At 44.2% G+C, this 18268-nt stretch overlaps 3 protein-coding genes across 3 annotated transcripts; 1 reads left to right on the plus strand and 2 right to left on the minus strand.

The window, feature by feature from the left end:
- The first annotated feature begins 877 nt into the window (after positions 1 to 877).
- On the plus strand, positions 878 to 5800 carry LOC117860548 (probable uridine nucleosidase 1). Its single transcript, XM_034743862.2, has 9 exons — positions 878 to 1211; positions 3688 to 3803; positions 3881 to 3940; positions 4237 to 4419; positions 4507 to 4611; positions 4692 to 4788; positions 4879 to 4986; positions 5073 to 5208; positions 5426 to 5800. The coding sequence occupies exons 1-9, from the start codon at positions 1148 to 1150 to the stop codon at positions 5532 to 5534; spliced, it is 978 nt and encodes a 325-aa protein (XP_034599753.1). The 5' UTR covers positions 878 to 1147; the 3' UTR covers positions 5535 to 5800.
- A 2023-nt stretch (positions 5801 to 7823) lies between these two features.
- Positions 7824 to 12426, minus strand: LOC117860546 (fatty acyl-CoA reductase 3). Its single transcript, XM_034743860.1, has 5 exons — positions 12124 to 12426; positions 11913 to 12016; positions 9301 to 9500; positions 8234 to 9202; positions 7824 to 8137 (listed from the first exon to the last, which is right to left on the minus strand). Exons 1-5 carry the CDS (start codon positions 12212 to 12214, stop codon positions 7984 to 7986), a joined length of 1518 nt encoding a protein of 505 aa, XP_034599751.1. The 5' UTR covers positions 12215 to 12426; the 3' UTR covers positions 7824 to 7983.
- Positions 12427 to 12635: 209 nt separating this feature from the next.
- On the minus strand, positions 12636 to 16689 carry LOC117860547 (fatty acyl-CoA reductase 1). The gene is made up of 7 exons (XM_034743861.2): positions 16374 to 16689; positions 16165 to 16268; positions 14531 to 14730; positions 14275 to 14375; positions 13458 to 14179; positions 13237 to 13364; positions 12636 to 13137 (listed from the first exon to the last, which is right to left on the minus strand). The coding sequence occupies exons 1-7, from the start codon at positions 16456 to 16458 to the stop codon at positions 12984 to 12986; spliced, it is 1494 nt and encodes a 497-aa protein (XP_034599752.1). The 5' UTR covers positions 16459 to 16689; the 3' UTR covers positions 12636 to 12983.
- Positions 16690 to 18268: the final 1579 nt, after the last annotated feature.

An 18268-nucleotide genomic window follows, 5' to 3' on the forward strand; every position in this document is an offset into this window, starting at 1 on the left:
GCGGCGGCGCACAGACTCGCAAGGCGGAGGGGAGGAGGTGGCGCAGATGCATCGGGAGGGAGGGGAGGGGGCGGAACAGTAGCCGTCATCTTTTTTTTTGCCGAAGAGGTATGTGTAACTAGTGGTATTGGTGGGTATTTTTCACTCAACTCCAAGAGAAGGTATGAAACCTGTGTTTTCGAAGCACCCTTTGAGTTGCTCCAGAAAAATCTTGGACTTGCCTTCTAGATTCACCTTTTTTCTGGAAATAGGATTGTTGGAGCTGGAGGTGTTTGGCAAGATTGGAAGCAGGGATGAAAAAATTGGAGCGAAACTATCCCAAACACGACCAAAGATTGTTTCTTTATCCATTTCCATCTCGATAGAAATTTGATCCGTATATCCCGAGCCGGACAAACACTGTGAGGATCAGGATCACATCCGAGCCATCCACGTGCCCACCGTGCGTCCAAATCCGGACGCTGTGCCACATGGATGCAAATCTGCAACTCGACCCGTCTCCTCCTTCTCTTTGGGGGTGTTTGGTTCTTTAGAACCTCCTAAAATTCCTGTCACGTCGAATGTTTGGATACTAATTCGAAGTATTATACATAGACTAATTATTGGAGACTAATTTGCGAGATGAATCTATTAAACTTAGTCCATGATTTGACAATATGGTGCAGTAAACATGTGCTAATGATAAATTAATTAAGCTTAATAGATTCATCTCGTGAATTAGCCTCCACTTATATAATTAGTTTTTATAACTAACTTAGATTTAATTCTTCTAATTAACGTCCGAATATTCGATGTGATATAAATTTTAGTCCACCCAAAGAACCGAACACCCCTTCCTTGTCTCGTCTCATCTCGTCTATAAGGCCTCCTGCTCCTGACAAGAAGAGGAGGAAGGCCAAAAGGAAGCCAAAAGGCCAGGCCAAAAGGCAGAATCCGCGAGACGAGACCACGAGAGAGAGAGAGAGAAAGCAGGAGGGAGAGAGGTTGCGTCCCTCCACTTGCCATCTCCTCTCCCGCTTCGGCGCTCTTCTTCGTCTTCCTCTTCCTCCGCTTGCGAAGGGCTCTCCAGATTCAGATTGGGGCGGCGTTTGCAGTACCAGTGCTGCGTGCTGCTCCTCCTGACGACGACGAGGAGAGGGCGCTCGGGATGGGGCAGGACGGCCACCAGATCCGCGGCAACAAGCTCATCATCGACACGGATCCCGGCATCGGTCTGTCCCTGACTCCCTGTCCCTGCTTTCAATTCGATTTCTGTTTTATCTTTTTTCTTCCCAGCTCCTCCTCCATTGCGTTGCGTCCGTCCCGTGCATATCCATTGTTTCGTTCGCTTAAAGTTTCGATTTTTCCTCTTCTCGATCGATGACAGCTTCGAATTTATTTGACTCCCAGCAACAATGGAGTTGTTGTCAAGACAGAGGGAACAGACAAGAAAGAGTCCCTAGGATAAGATGTCAGCACCAGCAATTTTGTTTCTTGTTCCACTCCCTTGCCAGAATATTGCCCAGCCACAAATTTTTTACTCGACTCGCACGTGACGATGAGCTGATGATGTTGGCCTTTCTGATCCTTCCTAATCCTACCCGTCGATGAAAACGAGGGTGTCATGCCCCACCAACTCCCTCACCACGTGTCATCTTCTCTACCGAGTAATCAATCGAGTACTAGTGGGTAGTAAAGCTGCAATCTTGGCTCACTAATCTGCTTATTAACAGTCCTGGCTGTCCTAGTAAATTTTCAGTCTTGGTCATTTTGCCATCAATTTCCAGTACAACACACACACTTGCTACAACCTCACAGCTAGCAAAGTAACTGATCGATGAACTAATATTGTGAGTTGTGACAGTTGTATGTGTGCCTAATGGCAATGATCCTAGTGTTGACAAGTGTCGTCATGCGACGATTCCTCTAAGCACCACCTGTCTGTTGGCTCCTAGCCCAATCGTATGGTTTAAATGTTATATGTTAAAACAAGCAGCCCTATGAGTGTGACACGCTGTCAACTCAGTATATGGACTCATATACTAGTATATATATCAGATTGTGGTGAACTGATACAAGCAATTTTAGCTTGTTGACTGTGTAATCGATATGCGTATTTGCCTATTTGGTTATAATAATATGGCTGGTGGACCCAGCTTTTGTTCAAGACTAGGGCCAAAATTCAGCGGCCAAAAGTGCCGCATATATGACAAGATATAAAGTAATAGCAAGTGTGCAGTAAAGGATCCAAATTGGTAAAGATGCTTGAATACATGTTTATTAGTACGATACAACTGTCAAGAACAGTAGAGAACATAAAAAAAATAAATACCTAGTGATGATTTGGTGCATTCACAGTCACATCTTCCATTTCGTCATCAGTAACACCTGAACATGGATAAGATGGAAATAGAAATAAAAATATGACAAAACAACTAAGATTTCTTAGATAATTTGAATGTAACATACCACAAGTACTACCATTGGACAGTTTAGTTTAGGTAAGTTCTACAGGAGGCTGGCTAAACTCTACAGTAGTCACACTAGTGTTCCTTGTTATTGTTTCCTCTTGTGAGGTGCAAGGTCAATGCCAAGGGGATCAAATCGATTCAATTGTGTTTGTGTAGCACTAACTCCAGTTCCAACTGTTTCTTGTGCTGTACCTTGAGATGGAGGTGGAGCAGATGCATTTGTTTCCTGTTCTGGAGCTTAAGGTGGAGGGTTTCCTTGACTCCATTCAGTTGTGTGGCAGGAACATGAGAGAAAAATAAGATGCCAAAGTCGTACTCCTCTTCATTTTGTACTACCAATTGCAAATCTGAAATTTCAGTACCAAATTTCAATTAATGTATTGAATGGAAACTGAGAGGCTCAGGATATTAGGGAGAAGATTGAAGATAAACACCTGAGAGAGTGAGAGGCTTGCTGCCTCGCTTGGCTTTCTCTTTCCCAGGACTGCTCGTCTGCCCCTTCTGGCTGGCCAGCGGCACCCGGCGGTGGCTGCCTCCTTCCAGCCAGCACGGCCACGCGCGAGGCCAGGAGGAGCACCAGGCAGCAGCAGAAGGCAGTTTTGCTAGGCGGCAGCGGGGCGAGCACCAGGACCAGGTGGTGGCGGGATCCCCCTCGGCCCCTCGCGACTCACTCGCGACAGAAGGAGACGGCGCTCCTCGACCTCGGCTGACTGCTGCTTGCCCTAGTTGATGGGCCTTGAAGGCTTGTTTTTGGGCCAAAAATTAAGGAGGGGTAGTGGACCTCGCTGGACCACGACTAGGGCCACGGCCCGGGTGGCCCTAGTCGCAGGTCCGCCCCTGCTTAGTATGATTACGCGCGCTTAACATTGCTGAGTAAGCTTCTTTTATTCAGGTTCTGAATAATATATCCAAATCAACAGCGAAGATTCAAGGACGACTAAATAAGCTTACGTCTTTGGTCTTCTTAGCAATCCAAACTTATTGACCTGTTACAACCAAACATTCGATGGCATGACTAACAGATTTAGAGCAAATGCCACATTGACTTAAAAAGCTAAAAGGCTAGAACTGTACAATGTCAAGTTTGGATAGTATTGTACAATGTAAGGTTACCATGTGTTATCGGTTTGTAATATCTGAATTCTTAACTGCAAGTCCTTTTCCCAAAAGGCATTCAAGTTGTAAGGTATTAATCTACAATTCTGACTGTCTGTTCTATTCACATTCCTATTTCTAGATGATAGCATGACAATCCTAATGGCGTTCAGAACACCAAGCGTGGAAATCATTGGGTTGACGACCATATTTGGCAACGTCAGCACGGAGGGTGCAACGCGTAATGCACTGTTGCTGGTAAGAATTTGAGATGATTGAATTTTGTTTCCTTACTTTCTTGGATTCGCTAACAGTGCTGAATCTTATATGGACAGTGTGAGAGAGCAGGGCATACTGAAGTTCCAGTAGCAGAGGGCAGCCCTGAGCCCCTAAAGGTGTGTTAGCTCATGATATCCCCTTGTGTTAGGAGTAGCTTCCATGTGTTAGGAGTATCTGTCTATTTGTTAGAGGGAACACTGCAAGAAACTCGCTACTCTTTTCCAACAAATCTGCCATGCGTTAGGAGTAGCTGTTTATTTTTTTTCTAATATCACATCATTTCCTTGTTGATACTAGCACGAACCTCACATTTTGCTTATGGTACTTGCTAACTAATTTTATAGTACAGTTCCAATCAACATAGCACTGAATTTGTTTGTATGAACTAAATGATAAATACTTTATGTTTTAGGGAGGAAAGCCTCGTATTGCTGATTTTGTTCATGGGTCAGATGGCATTGGGAATATGTTTCTTCCTGAACCCACTTCTAAGAAAGTTGAGGAAAGTGCTGCTGAGTTCCTGGTCAATAAGGTCTCTGAGTTTCCAGGAGAGGTCTCAGTACTTGCTTTGGGGCCCCTGACAAATGTAGCATTGGTATGCTTACGATCATATGATTAGCCCTATTTATTGTGCTGTCTATGCTCTGCTATATGTTATGATTCAGTGTCTGTTCTTGCTTAGGCTATCAAAAGAGACCCATCTTTTGCAAGCAAGGTGAAGAAAATAGTTGTACTGGGTGGAGCTTTCTTCGCGGCAGGAAATGTCAACCCTGCAGCTGAAGCAAATGTATGTTAACCTACTGCATAAAACTTGAGCAGGCAAATATCTTAACATAAGTATTAATCCTTGAGTGAATAATTCTGCAGATCCATGGAGATCCAGAAGCAGCTGACATTGTTTTTACCTCAGGAGCAGATATTGTCGTGGTTGGCATTAACATAACAACTCAAGTCTGCTTGAAAGGTTAGGTCAATGATACTCTCATTTGTATAAGTCAAGTTCGAGGGTTCACTATATTCAGTTTATTCACCATGTGAAATTCTGTTGTTTTAGATGAGGATCTCTTGGAGCTAAGAAACTCGAAAGGGAAGCACGCACAGTTCTTATCTGAGATGTGCAAGTTTTACAGGGATTGGCATGCCAAGTCTGATGGTTTCCACGGTATATGAAAATAATCTCTTTTTTTTATGCTTTTGCCAATTACCATAAAGAAACACTTGTGTGATCTAATGTTGCGATCTCTTCAGGAATTTTCCTTCATGATCCTGTGAGCTTCACGGCCCTAGTTCACCCTGAGTACTTCACCTTCAAGAAGGGTGTGGTGAGAGTAGAGACCCAGGGCATTTGCACTGGCCACACTTTGATGGATCAGGGATTGAAAAAGTATGCCACTGTACTATTTCTGAGTAACTCATAAAAGATTGACCTTTCTACAGTTTTTTAGTTTCAACATCCTTACATATGCATCAATATGATTTAAATTTCATCAAATTAATTTAAAAGTAATGGAGTAAGCAAACCGAGGTAAAAGTTACCCTAGAGGATGAATATGTTTGAGCATATTCAACAGTTGTTCCTGATTGCTCCCGCTATGGTGCAGGTGGAATTCAGAGAACCCATGGTCAGGCTATAAACCGATTTCGGTTGCATGGATGGTCGATGTGCCAAAGGTTATCAGCTTCATAAAGAAGCTGCTCATGGCACCATGAGAAATTGCAACCATTCAACAACCTCTGGCGCTTTCTGATGTCCACGAAAATTTGACCAAGTACAGAGCCTCTATCCCAGCTACCTTGTAAGTTGTAACTAGTTCCTGGACATAGGAAGCTTTCTTCAGTGTCCTGAGAAACATAGGAAGCTTCCTTGTGAAAGGTTACGCAACAGCCTCAGAAACCACGGAGTAAATTCTGCATATGACAGCATTGTTTCACACATTTGTATCAGTACATTCGAGAATGAAATGAAGTTTCCCGCATACGCCTCCTTACCGCATACTTTTCTCAAAGCACATTGTTCTTGTTTTCATGTGCCGGTCTTTGCGTGTGTTGAGGCAAAGAAAATGATAGTTTGACTTGACTTGTCAGCACTAAATTTGTGCTGCCAATTGCAGTCTTTCTTAGAATTGAATCATGTGAAGCAAAGCGCCAACAAGGCATATATGACAAGTTGTACAGAACATTATTGAGCATCACACTAGTTTCTGATTAGTTTTGCTTCTCAATTTCATTGGTGTAAAATGAAGCAATTTCATTGGTGTAAAATGCAGAGTGCAGACAGATTCTTTTCATTTTAATTGACGGACAGACTACATGCTTCAGAATTCAATAGGCTGCCAGTGCCAAGCACACAATTTTATTTTCATGATTTAATATATGGTCACTGATACATTTAACCCCCCTCCGCTCTACTACTACTCTTCGAGCAAGACGGCCGCACCATACCCACCACCAAGCTGGACAGCTCCGTCATCTCCGACGCCACCCCCTCCGCGCCAGCCGTGCACCGCGAACCAGGGGGCCGTGCTCCCTCGGCTTCCTCCGCCGCCGTGCTCGCCAAGCAAGAAGGCAAGTACATGGTCACCTCTATGTCCGCCGCTGTCGCCGTGGCGGATGCCCCCTCCACTCCACCCTTTCTTCTCAGCGCTAACGAGGAGACATTGCAGCACAACTGAAGAATCCATGCCAGCTGAAGGCGGAGAACAGCTTATGCGTGTTGTTCACAAAGATTCAAGGTACGGACGCAAGTATTGCCGTAGAAAAGGCTCTACGAGGTGTGCTAACTAGAATGACAATGACGAGCATAGAGAGCTCGATCTTGGTAGTCAGGAACGGTATAATTTTAATGATTCTCAGACTGATTAGTTTTTTTTTTAATTTTGTTGCGTGTGGGTGGCGGGTGATTGGTTAATGGTTACCTTCAACCATGGTAGCATTTAAAGTAGCCCCCTCCAAATTTAGACAGGTTGTGTTTTTAATTTTTAGTGGTATCAACCTTTACCCTTGGATTCAGATGTCTTTACCCTTGGACTCAGATGTCTTGAGAGTTAGGTATACCAAGGCAACTTTGAGTAAAACAGTAGTTGATTCACGTCAAATAAACAAGTTACGTAGCCGGATGATTTTCATATGTACAATTGCTGGATGATTTTGATATTTATAGGTTTGATAACTACTAATTGCTTATTGATCAAATGGCTAAACAGGATACAACCTAGCATATGGTTTTATTCTGATGTTCGCTCTTTTTTTAATGTGTTAGATTCCAAGCTCCGGTAATGATGCATTTTCACATGCTTTCCGCACCTGTCTGACTCCTTTTCACGTCTGACCTTAATTTTTCCAAGTATTTCTTTATACTCCAACTTTTCGTACCTATCTGACTTCTTTTCACGTCTGACGTTAATTTTTCCAAGTATTTCTTTATACTCCAACTTTCCGTACATATCAAGTTGTTTTCTCAATGTTGCCACATGCACATTATTATTTTGCAAAGAAAATACAGTAACCAGCTTTCTTGGGGGCTTTGACTAATTTATCACCTTAGTTAATCAAGAAGGAAATCCCTTGCTGAGTGTTCACATTTATTGCTGAATTTCCTCTTTATCTGATACAATGTATCATTTATATATTAAAAGAATTTCTTTAGGTTTGATTAAAAGTATTTCCTCTTCCTCTTTATTAGAAGAATTTATTTGTTTGATGAGTACTGCTGTATTAGGTTTCTTTAGTAAATCAAAGACATTGATATTATTTATAATAACCAAGTTTTTGCACTGCCATGTTTTGGTATATATAGGTGTCTCCAGCAGAGGATATTTTCCCAGGTGCGTCCTACTCCCGTCATGTGGGCAGGCGCGCTATTTTCATGATCCTTCCTAGGCCTGATTCCCCGAGCTATCTCCTTATTTGGGCTTCTCGAAGAGGGAGCCCTTTTTAGTAGGTGGGCCCCACTTGTAAGTGCCTTCTCGGGGGATCCGTTCCCTTGGCGCTAACAGTAGGTTAGTCGATTGATAACATTTTTTTTGTAATTATTTACCTCCAGTACATACGTACAAGTAAAACAAATAATCGGTGTGACTGATTGATAACAGAGTTTCTTTCTTTCTTTTCTCCATATATGTGTATGAACAAGGTGCAGAAGCCAGAAAAGGAGTCTTGATCACTTGCAGACGTACTTGAGAACACCAGGAATGTGAATTCTGTAAAAGTAATCGTCCCAGTCAATGCTCTTTGGATCAAAGTTGAACATGTCATCTTCAGGGCTCTTCATCACCATTGTCGACCTCAGTCTCTCCACGTTAGTGTCGTCAAAGCTCCATCACGTACCATCATCAAAGGAAACAAAAAAATTTCAAGTTTCCGAACTGACCGAGTAAATAAAATTGCAATATATGAACAGTAGCAGTTACCATCCTTTGAAGAAGGCGAAGGGTCCATAGACGTCGACGAGAAGCATCACGAAATTGTACTTGCGGTTGGAGTCGTTGTAGAGCTTGGAGAAGAGGCCGCAGAGCAGCATGTTGACCAGGTGCAGGATCTCCAGCGGCAGCTTGAAGGTGAGCACCATGTAGAGCCGGAACTCCGGGATGGTGGGGAAGAAGCGCATCTCCGTGTTGGGGATGACCTCGCCGTTGTCCCGCACGCGCGGGTGCTCGTCGAAGTGCCGGCTGCCGGCGCGGTAGAGCACGGCGTAGGTCGCCGGGTTGCGCAGCGACGAGGTGACCTGGTATATGCTGACGGCCTGCGGCGGCTGCTCCTCCGAGCGCGCCGCCGCTGCCGCCGCGAGCATGGCGTTGACGACCATGTCCCCCGGGATGACGTCCATGACCATGCGGAGGTCGGCGAGGAAGCAGGAGATGCTCTGCTTGGCGTAGCCGATGATGAGCGTGTCGATGGTGCGGGTGCCCTGCATCCACCCCGGCAGCGGGTCGGCCCGGACGCTGGTGATGATGCTGGGCCGCACGATCACCACCGCCGCCGCCGGCAGGTCGCCGTCGCCGCGGTGCTGCTCCAGGACCATCTCGCCCATGGCCTTGGTGAACACGTAGGTGTTGGACCAGCCGAAGTGGCGGGCCCGCTGCAGGCCCAGCTCCTTCATGGCCTTCCTCTCCGTCGCGTTCCCGTCGTCGCCGCTCGCCGTCGTCGGCAGGTCCTTCTTGGCGTCGCTGACGAGGCGCAGCTCGGCGTCGATGTCGAGGCGCACGCCGTCCCGCAGCGACTCGCCGGGCTTCATGGGGTTCTCCAGGATCACCTCCGCGCTGTCGCCGGACACGTAAGCTGTGGAGACATGCATGAGCAGCTTGAGGTTGGCGCACCGCTTGGCGAACTGGCACAGGTGCTTCACCCCCATCACGTTCACGTCCAAGGACACGTCATATCTGCAATATATTTTTTTTCCATTTGGATCGAGATGTTGACATGAGATCGAAATTGTGTTGAGAAATTGGCACAGATAGATGCTTCCAGCAGACCTGACCTTTCGTAGAAGTTTGTGGTTGCAGCGACGTTGACGATGACGTCCATGTGCTTGGCCAGGCCGTGCAGTGTGGGTGCGTCCAGGCCCAGGTCCTCGTCGGCGATGTCTCCGGCCAAAGCAACGATCTTGTCTTGGATGAACAAGTCGAACCCCTCGCAATACTTGTCTCTCAGGAGGCCGAACAGCTCCGTGCCGATCACCTGCATTGCATTGTTTTGATTTCACCACGGCATCACTTTCAATTCTAATAGTCCACTGTACACTCAACTTGCCCTCCACTCATATATAATATATATTCATACTATTTAATTTAAGAAAGATTTTAAGAGTGATTGAAAAAATGAGAGCCGTCCATATCGAAAAATCGAACGGTGGACACAACGGAAGTACCGTGAAGTACCTACCAATTTGGTGGGACCAAGTAAAAAAAAAATAGTGAAAAGTTACTATAATACCCTTTTAGTTATGTGTATATCTAGTTAATTCTTTTTTTAGGCAAAATAAGTAACACTGGTACTTTAAAACCTTTTTCTCATCTTAAAGAAACCATTTCCTTTTCTTCTTCTTTAATAATGGATATGCACGAGGGTTGTGCCAATTTTACTTTGAAAAGAGCAGCGCTAAATCCTCCTCTATCATCTACGTCAAGAGAAAATCCTGAGAAGATGTACACAATGGCCATGGAAATAAAAAGATCACGTCTTGTCAATGGGTACATTTGAGGTACACAATGAGAAAAAAAAGCTAGGTTTTGGAAAGATGTATGGATTGAAAAGATAACTTTGAGGGAAAGATGTGCATCTTTGTATAATATAGTTAGAAGGAAAGATGATATTGTGGCCAAAGTTTGTGGATCCGTCCCTCTAAATGTTTCTTTCAGAAGAACACTGGTTACAGATTAAATGAATGGCTAAAGTTAGTGGCTGAGATTGTAACTCATAGTATGGAGAAACAGGAAGACAAATTTATTTGGAATCTGAGTAAAAACAAAGTTTTTACAGTGAAGTCAATGTACAGAGAGATAATGCAAGCTGAAGGAACACCATCCTTGTGTGTAGCTTGGAAATTAAAACTACCATTAAAAATCAAAATCTTCTTATGGTATTTGAAAAAAGGTGTGATTCTAACGAAGGACAACCTTGCTAAGAGGAGATGGCAAGGAAGCACCACATGATGCTTTTGCAATTCAGAAGAGACACTGCAACACCTCTTCTTTGATTGTTATCTTGCCAGATTCATATAGAGTACAATATTCTTTTCGTTTGGAATTCAACCGCCTGTTAATGTTCCTAATATGCTAGGTTCGTGGGCTAGACGGTATCCTCGGAAAGTTAGAAGCCAGATGATTGTAGGAGCTGCTGCACTTTGCTGGATTATATGGTTGAATAGAAACGATGTGTTGTTCAAAGGCACAACCACTAATTCCTTTTTCAGGTAATTTTTAGAGGGACCTATTGAAAAAGAGCATGAGCGGTGCTATCAAAGGAGAAAGAGAAAATTGATTTGAAGAAGAACTGCAGCAAGCTTGAAGTTACTGCTTTGGAGTTCTTCAAACAAATATGGCTGGAACTTTAGGAGAAGAATTCTTCAGCAGCAGGTCGTTCATCCAGGCGCTGGAGAGAAGTTCCAGAACCCTGTTACGTGTGAGGGGGTCCTTATAGTAGTTTTAGCTTTGGAGTGAATTTTGAGTCCCAATGGTAGTACCGCTATAACAGCTTAAGTGTTTTGGCTACAGGCATTCACTCATAGATAGATGACCGAGGTCGGATGATTTTTCCTTAATTAAAAAAACGTCAAGAGAAAATCCTATATGAAATACTACTTACTCTGTTGTATTCTTTTTTGAGCGGTAATTTGTATTGCCACTCCGATGCAATATATTGACATCACACAGTATGTGTACACACTCAGTACAGCAATGTGATGCCTGGTACTGTAACCACAGTATATTCATAATCCATCTGCCGCTGTCACAGGCGGCATCAGCACATGGAAAAAAGCGACACCACCATATCGATCGATCAGCTACAACCACACGCAACACATATAAAATCCATGGATCCTTACTTACTACCAGCCACTAATTCTATATGCGTAACTTGGTTTCGTGAGAGAGAGATAGATGGACACTGTAACTAAGGGGGTGTTTGGATCCCGAGTTAAATTTTAGCTCTCGTCACATCGAATGTTTGACACTAATTAAGCCTATTAAACATAGGCTAATTACAAAACCAATTTCACAACCCCTAGGCTAAATCACGAGACGAATCTATTAAGCCTAATTAGTCCATGATTTGACAATACGGTGCTACAGTAAACATTCGCTAATAATGGATTAATTAGGCTTAATAGATTCGTCTCCCGATTTAGCCTAGGGGTTATGCAGTTAGTTTTGCAATTAGTTCATGCTTAGTCCTTCTAATTATCATCCGAATATTCGATGTGACACGGACTAAACTTTAGCTTCAGGATCCAAACATCCCCTAACACTCGTTTTTTATTTTTATTTTTTTATATATAATTAGTACGGAACACTGGCCAATCATATAGAGATGAAATTATATATGCTCTGCTGGTGATCGATCGGATTAAGTAACAATTAGTGTATTAACCTCTTGCTGGACGCGCTGCTTTGCGGACGGCGCGTCGACGGCTCGTACGAGGAGGTACATCTTGTGGACACGAGGCTGCACCCGCAGGATCTTCTCCACAAGAACTGCATGCACGCTCACATGTATAGTAATTCTTTGCAGCATAGATCGATCGAGGTCGAGATCGAGACGACACATGCATGCATGGGTGCTGTGATTGACATGTACATACTCTTTCCAAGAAAGCCTGTCGAGCCGGTGATGAGGATGCTCTTCCCCTTCAAGTACTCCATGATCCTTGCCGCGTCCATGCTGCTCTCCATCGTTCAATTCCTTGCTCTTGTAATTAGTACAATTTGCCTCACACAAGGAAATGAAATGGCTAGAAACTTTTTCTTGTGCGTGATTATGTGCAGGAGAGAAGTTATGGCACTAGCTTAGCTGCCCTGTCCTGCAGGTATAGCAGGCTGCTAGCTAGCGGCCAGTGAGAAGAAGTGAGACTACTGCAGTGAGCTAGAGACGCCAAGAGGAGGTCCCCTGTGCACACACATTTATACACACAGGTCCAGGCATTTTTTTGGCTGGCGTGGTGGGCACAAATAATTTTAAAAGAGTGGAAGTTCTGCACGAAATGAAAGTTGACCAGCACAAGATATTGTATACAGCAGCGTCAGAAGCACTCTACTAGCTAGATAGTACACTACATACACTGCTAGTAGCTAGCACATACACTGAATGCATGCATGCATCAGTAATCTCTTTCTTGATTAGTTTTCCTTCTCAATTTCATTGGCATTGCAAACAGATATTACAGATCCTTTTCATGGTCACTGACACGTGCATATCAATCAGATATTCAGATTACAAGTTCATACTCATAGCATGATAGGCTGCTACCACATAGCACAGGCACACGTACGTTTGACCACTACTATAGGTATACGGAGCTTCTCCAATAATACAACTCTATCAATATGAGCCTTTATTTCTTTTCTTGACAATCACCTGGTACCTTCATAAACAATATGAGGGAGCCTTTTCTTTTTCTATAGCAACAAGGTGATCGAAGAAGCAGCGAATTGCAACAAGGCTTCACTTGCACAAGTACTTGAGCACACCAGGTATGTGGATTCTGGTGAAGTAATCGTCCCAGTCGATGGTCTTGGGGTCGAAATTGAACATTTGATCTTCAGGGGTCTTCATCGCCATCATGAGCCTCAGCCGCTCCAAGTTCATGTCATCGAAGCTTCATCACCACCACAGCAGGGAAGGAAATGAAATCAGAAATTAAATCCACCAATTTGCTGAATAATTAAAGCCAGAATATGATGAGCAACATCTCTACCATCCTTTGAAGAAGGCGAATGGGCCGTAGACGTCAACAAGATGCATCACGAACTTGTACTTGCGGTTGAGGTCGTTGTAGAGCCGCGAGAAGAAGCCGCAGAGCAGCAGATTCACCAGGTGCAGGATCTGCGCAACGCATCGCATATCGACGACCAATTGATGAGGATCATCAGCAAACAAAAGACACAACAGAAAAGATCTATCGACAAGCAGGCTGACCTCTAGTGGTATCTTGTATGTGAAGATCATGTAGAGGTGGAATCGCGCGATGGTGGGGAAGAAGTACATCTCCCTCGTGGGGATGGCCTTGCCGTCCTTCCCCACCCGCGGGTTCTCGTAGAAATGGCGGCGCCCCGACTGGTAGAGCACGTTGTACTTGGCCGGGTTGCGCAGCGAGGAGGTGGAGTGGTAGACCACCAGCGCGCCCTTCTCCTCCGAGTGCGCGACCATGGCGGCCATCATGGCGTTCACCACCATGTCCCCCGGGATGACGTCCATGACGAGGTCGAGGTCGGCGAGGAAGCAGGAGAGGTTCTGCTTGGCGTAGCCGATGATGATGGTGTCGATGGTGCGGGTGCCCTGCATCCACCCGGGCACTGGGTCGGCCCGGACACTCGTGATGATGCTGGGCCGCATGATCACCACCGGGATGTCGCCGCGGAGGTGGCCCAGGAGCACCTCGCCCATGGCCTTGGTGAACACGTAGGTGTTGGACCACCCGAAGTGACGGGCCCGCTGGAGGCCCAGCTCCTTCATCGCCTTCCTCTCCTCCGCCTTCTTGTCGTCGCTGGCGGCGCCATCGTTCATCGTCAGCTGCTTCTTGACTTCTCTCACGAGGCGAAGCTCGGTGTCGATGTCCAGGTGCGTGCCCTCGCGCAGCGACTCGCCGGGCTTGATGGGCTTCTCCAGGATCAGGCCCTCACTGAACCCCGACACAAAAGCTGCCACATCGACGACAACAGTGATCAGTTCTTGTTCTTGAGATTACTACCACTGTCATGATGATTCGTGCATCTACCAGGATTTTACTACTTACCAGTGGAGACCTGCATGAACATCTTGAGCCTGGCACACTGCTTGGCGAACTGGCAGAGGTGCTTCACCCCCATCACGTTCACATCCAAGGAAACATCATACCTGCAATTAAAGCCATCATCAAAATACATTCATGTAATAACCATAAACTAATATAATTTTCCTTCAAAAAGGTGAAAGATTTTCATGCAGATGCTCGAGTAATTCATTATTCAGTGATAACATAATTCCATGCACTGCACATGCATATATGGGACCTTTCATAGAAGTTGGTGGTTGCAGCAATGTTGACGATGACGTCGATCTCCTTGGAAAGCGCCTCCAGCATGGGTGCCTCCTGCCCCAGGTTGTGATGGATGATGTCTCCGGCCAAAGCAACAACCTTCTCCTCCACGAACTGCTGGAAGCCCTTGCCATGCTTCTCCCTCAGGAGCCCAAACAGCTCCGTGTCTATCACCTGCACCCATGCAGCATGGATTAGTTCATCTGCATGTAATTAACCAGCTTGTGGCTGTGTGTGTTAGTACATACTGCCTGTGTAGATCATAATGCACTCTAGGACAAGTAATGTTACTTTTAATTAGTTAGTTAGTACTACTCCTATATACCAATAAATGAATAAATAAAAGGCAAGTATCCTCCAATATACTCCCTCCGTTCCAAATTGTAAGTCATTCCAAGAATCTTGGAGAGTCAAAGCATCTCAAGTTTGACCAAAATTATAGAGAATAACTGACAAAACAGTGAGTCGAGGTTAATTAGTAAAAGATGAAAAGAAGCAGTGGCATGTGCCTCAGCATGCATGAAGTATGGCGCGTGCTCTTGGACTAGCTAGAAGCAAACATGCTTGGGAGCATGTATTTTTACTTTCACCTTAGCTTACTGATGAATTATTGGAGGTTGTTGATCGTGGATGGACCATGCATCCATTCCAGGGACAGCAGGCAGGTAGCACGCATTATACATAAGTCAAAACAAGAAATGAATTCCCATCTACACGCATCAACAACCAACCAGCCATAACCAATAGCCATATGGGCCATTCAATATACCACGCAATATTGTTCCTGTACTAGCTTGACCGGCTCTCTGCTGGCCATGTAGTAGGTCACTGCTGCTGAATTGCTGACCACTGAGCGTCTGAGCCACTAGGTCATTACTGCTACGCACGACAGGCAAAAGAGCTGCTGGCCTCCTGCACTAGCTTGGCCAGAGACAAGCAAGGTCAAGGTTCCCTGGTTTTTTCTTTTCACCGCTAGCTCTTGTATTGTATGTAAAGTCTATCTGAACCTCTCGATACATATATGGATATGCTGACCGCCGGACGGTTAAAATTAAAGAAAAGCCTCATCTTTCACCGTCTCTCTGATGGTAAGTCATCAGATCTGACGTACGACTGATGAGACGAAGCTGACAGCTGCATGGCAGGCACGGATGCCATGAAGAGTAGCCGCCGCCGCCGGTCGGCCCATGTGCACCGATGGATCGCAATCGCAATTACTCCGATCCATCCCTTCTTCGTCCCCGCGACCACACAGGTAAGTTGATCTTTATATCCAAAAAAAAAAAAAAGACAAATTTGATCGTCTATCACCCATCCACATCTCGATCGTCGTCACCGACCAGCGGTATGCATGGGCAACAACGTAAACAGTATGTACTAAAATTTTCTTTGTTGCAACAAGCAGTTGAAGTTGCTGCATATACGACGAGCAGTGTCAGTTTCATCAACACTGCAACTAATAACGTACGCTCCCTAGCTAGCTCTTCTTAAAGTTTAAAGTTAAGGAGCACAGTAATTAATAACAGTGGACATAGCAGACATATCATTACTTAACTGAATAACGTAGTGCAGGTTTAGTCTACTACTAACTGCAGTTCATAAGACTACCTCTTGCTGGACGCGTTGCCTTGCAGTCGGCTCGTCGATCCCTCGGACAAGGAGGTATATCTTGTGGACTTGAGGCTGCACGCGCAGTATCTTCTCCACAAGGACTGCATATATAATCCATGCACGCAGGGATACATCATATATAATCCATGCACGCAGGGACTGATTGGTTTGAAAGATATACACAAACATGTGCAGCTAGGACGTACTCTTTCCAAGAAACCCAGTTGCGCCGGTGATGAGGATGCTCTTGCCATTGAAGTACCCTATGATGCTCGCCGCATCCATCGTCATCGACGATCCTCTCGATCTCCCTCTCTATGTCCTAGATAACCTTGCTGCTAAGTTGCTTGAGGCAGAGATCGATCGAGAAAGAGAAGGCTATATAGCTAGCTGATAGAGAAGACAAGTGAGAGGGAGGAGGGCTATATAAGGATGAGCGAGGCTGCTTCTGAAAACAAGTGAGATGGAGAGGACACAGATCGAGAAGCGCCAATGCAAAAAAGGGGTCGCATATGCACATGTATTTATACACGCAGAGCTAGCAGGAAATATAGTGTAATGCTCGCACTGGCACTGTAAATGGTGGCCGGGGTCCGGGCAAATTAAATTTAAAACGTGCGAGGACCATCGTCTGCACAGAATTTAAATTCTGCTAGAAGATAGCGATAGCAGATAGCACTGCACATACCTCACCTTCTATTCTACTCCATCCGTATCCGTTCCAAATTACAGGGCATTCCAATTTTTTTGAGAGTCAAATCATTTTAGTATGTTATGAAATATATTTAATGAAGAAACTAATGATACTTGGTATCATGAATGTTAGTATGTTATGATATAAATTTGGTCAAACTGAAGATGCTTTGACTTTTTAAGAAAGTTGGATTGACTTATAATTTGGAATGGAGGGAGTACGCACTAGCTATAGATCAGATGATCAGAAAATCCACTGCAGCGTATCGATCTCACCTTCTATTATTGTACTAGCTAGCTGCGTAATTTCTTGGGACATGCTTGTGCTTACTACTTGTTTTTATTTCTCTTCAAACAATCAATAAGTATTAATTCCCTGTAGTATTTCTCTCACTTTCAAGGTTGTGTACTTACTACTGTTCAAGCAAGTAATTAACACGCGCAATGCCTCCGGTCACCAAAAGAAACTCGTGCACTGATCCCACCGTTAAAAAAGTAAAAAAAAAATCTTGTGGCCTTACTCCTTGTCTTTGGTCCCTCAACTGTCTATTCTATTACGTTGACTTACGTCCGTGACTTGAACATATATGGTAAAAAAAATAAACCAATATTTTCTCATAGCAGTCTCGGCTCATACTGAACATCAATACGGTCTTCAAATGTAATTACCATTACTTTCTCAAAGTGTATATATGTATGCTAGTCGTTGCTAGCGACTATTCGTTTATTACAGATGGCCGGATTTGCTTTTGGGAGTGTTGTAACTAACCGCCCTCTGAATTTAACGATGACAATTATCCTTCGTAAGGGGGAAAACTGTCTCAATTTGTTAAAATAGATAATTTAAAGCATCTTAATAAAGCTGATAATAATATCTTAATGGAAATATTAGTAGCAGCCGGGAACCTTTTTTTTGGGTCTATTTTTTTTATAAAGGAAGTTTTATTAATTTCAAATTAAATCGTTGTTTGGCCTCTTTTGTAGATGAACCCTGGTCATTATTAATGTGGATAATGAAACAGTTCCATTTATGTAAGGATTGATGTGATAAGAATAGTGTGCATGAATCTTGAGGTTTGGAAATGTTTGATTACTTATATACAATAATAATCCGGTGAAGAATTAATGAAGAGCTCTGAATCATAATAAAAGTGCACATTTCCTCCAGCGACCGCAGAAATCAATCTCATGGTCCATGTGTTTTGATCGCTTAACCACTTTCTTTGAACTGTTCCATTTGTGTGATGCATTTAGGAAGCAAGTGCTTGATGTGTGATAGTTACGTTGTGCTCTTGTTCCATATAGCTTTGATGTGATACTAGTTATGATGATCATTATATGATCTTCAATACACTGCTTCTTCGACCATTAGCATTTCGCAATTACATATATGCTGGCAATACTATGC

This window comes from Setaria viridis, chromosome 6 (genome assembly GCF_005286985.2).
Source record: "Setaria viridis chromosome 6, Setaria_viridis_v4.0, whole genome shotgun sequence".
NCBI lineage: Eukaryota > Viridiplantae > Streptophyta > Magnoliopsida > Poales > Poaceae > Setaria > Setaria viridis.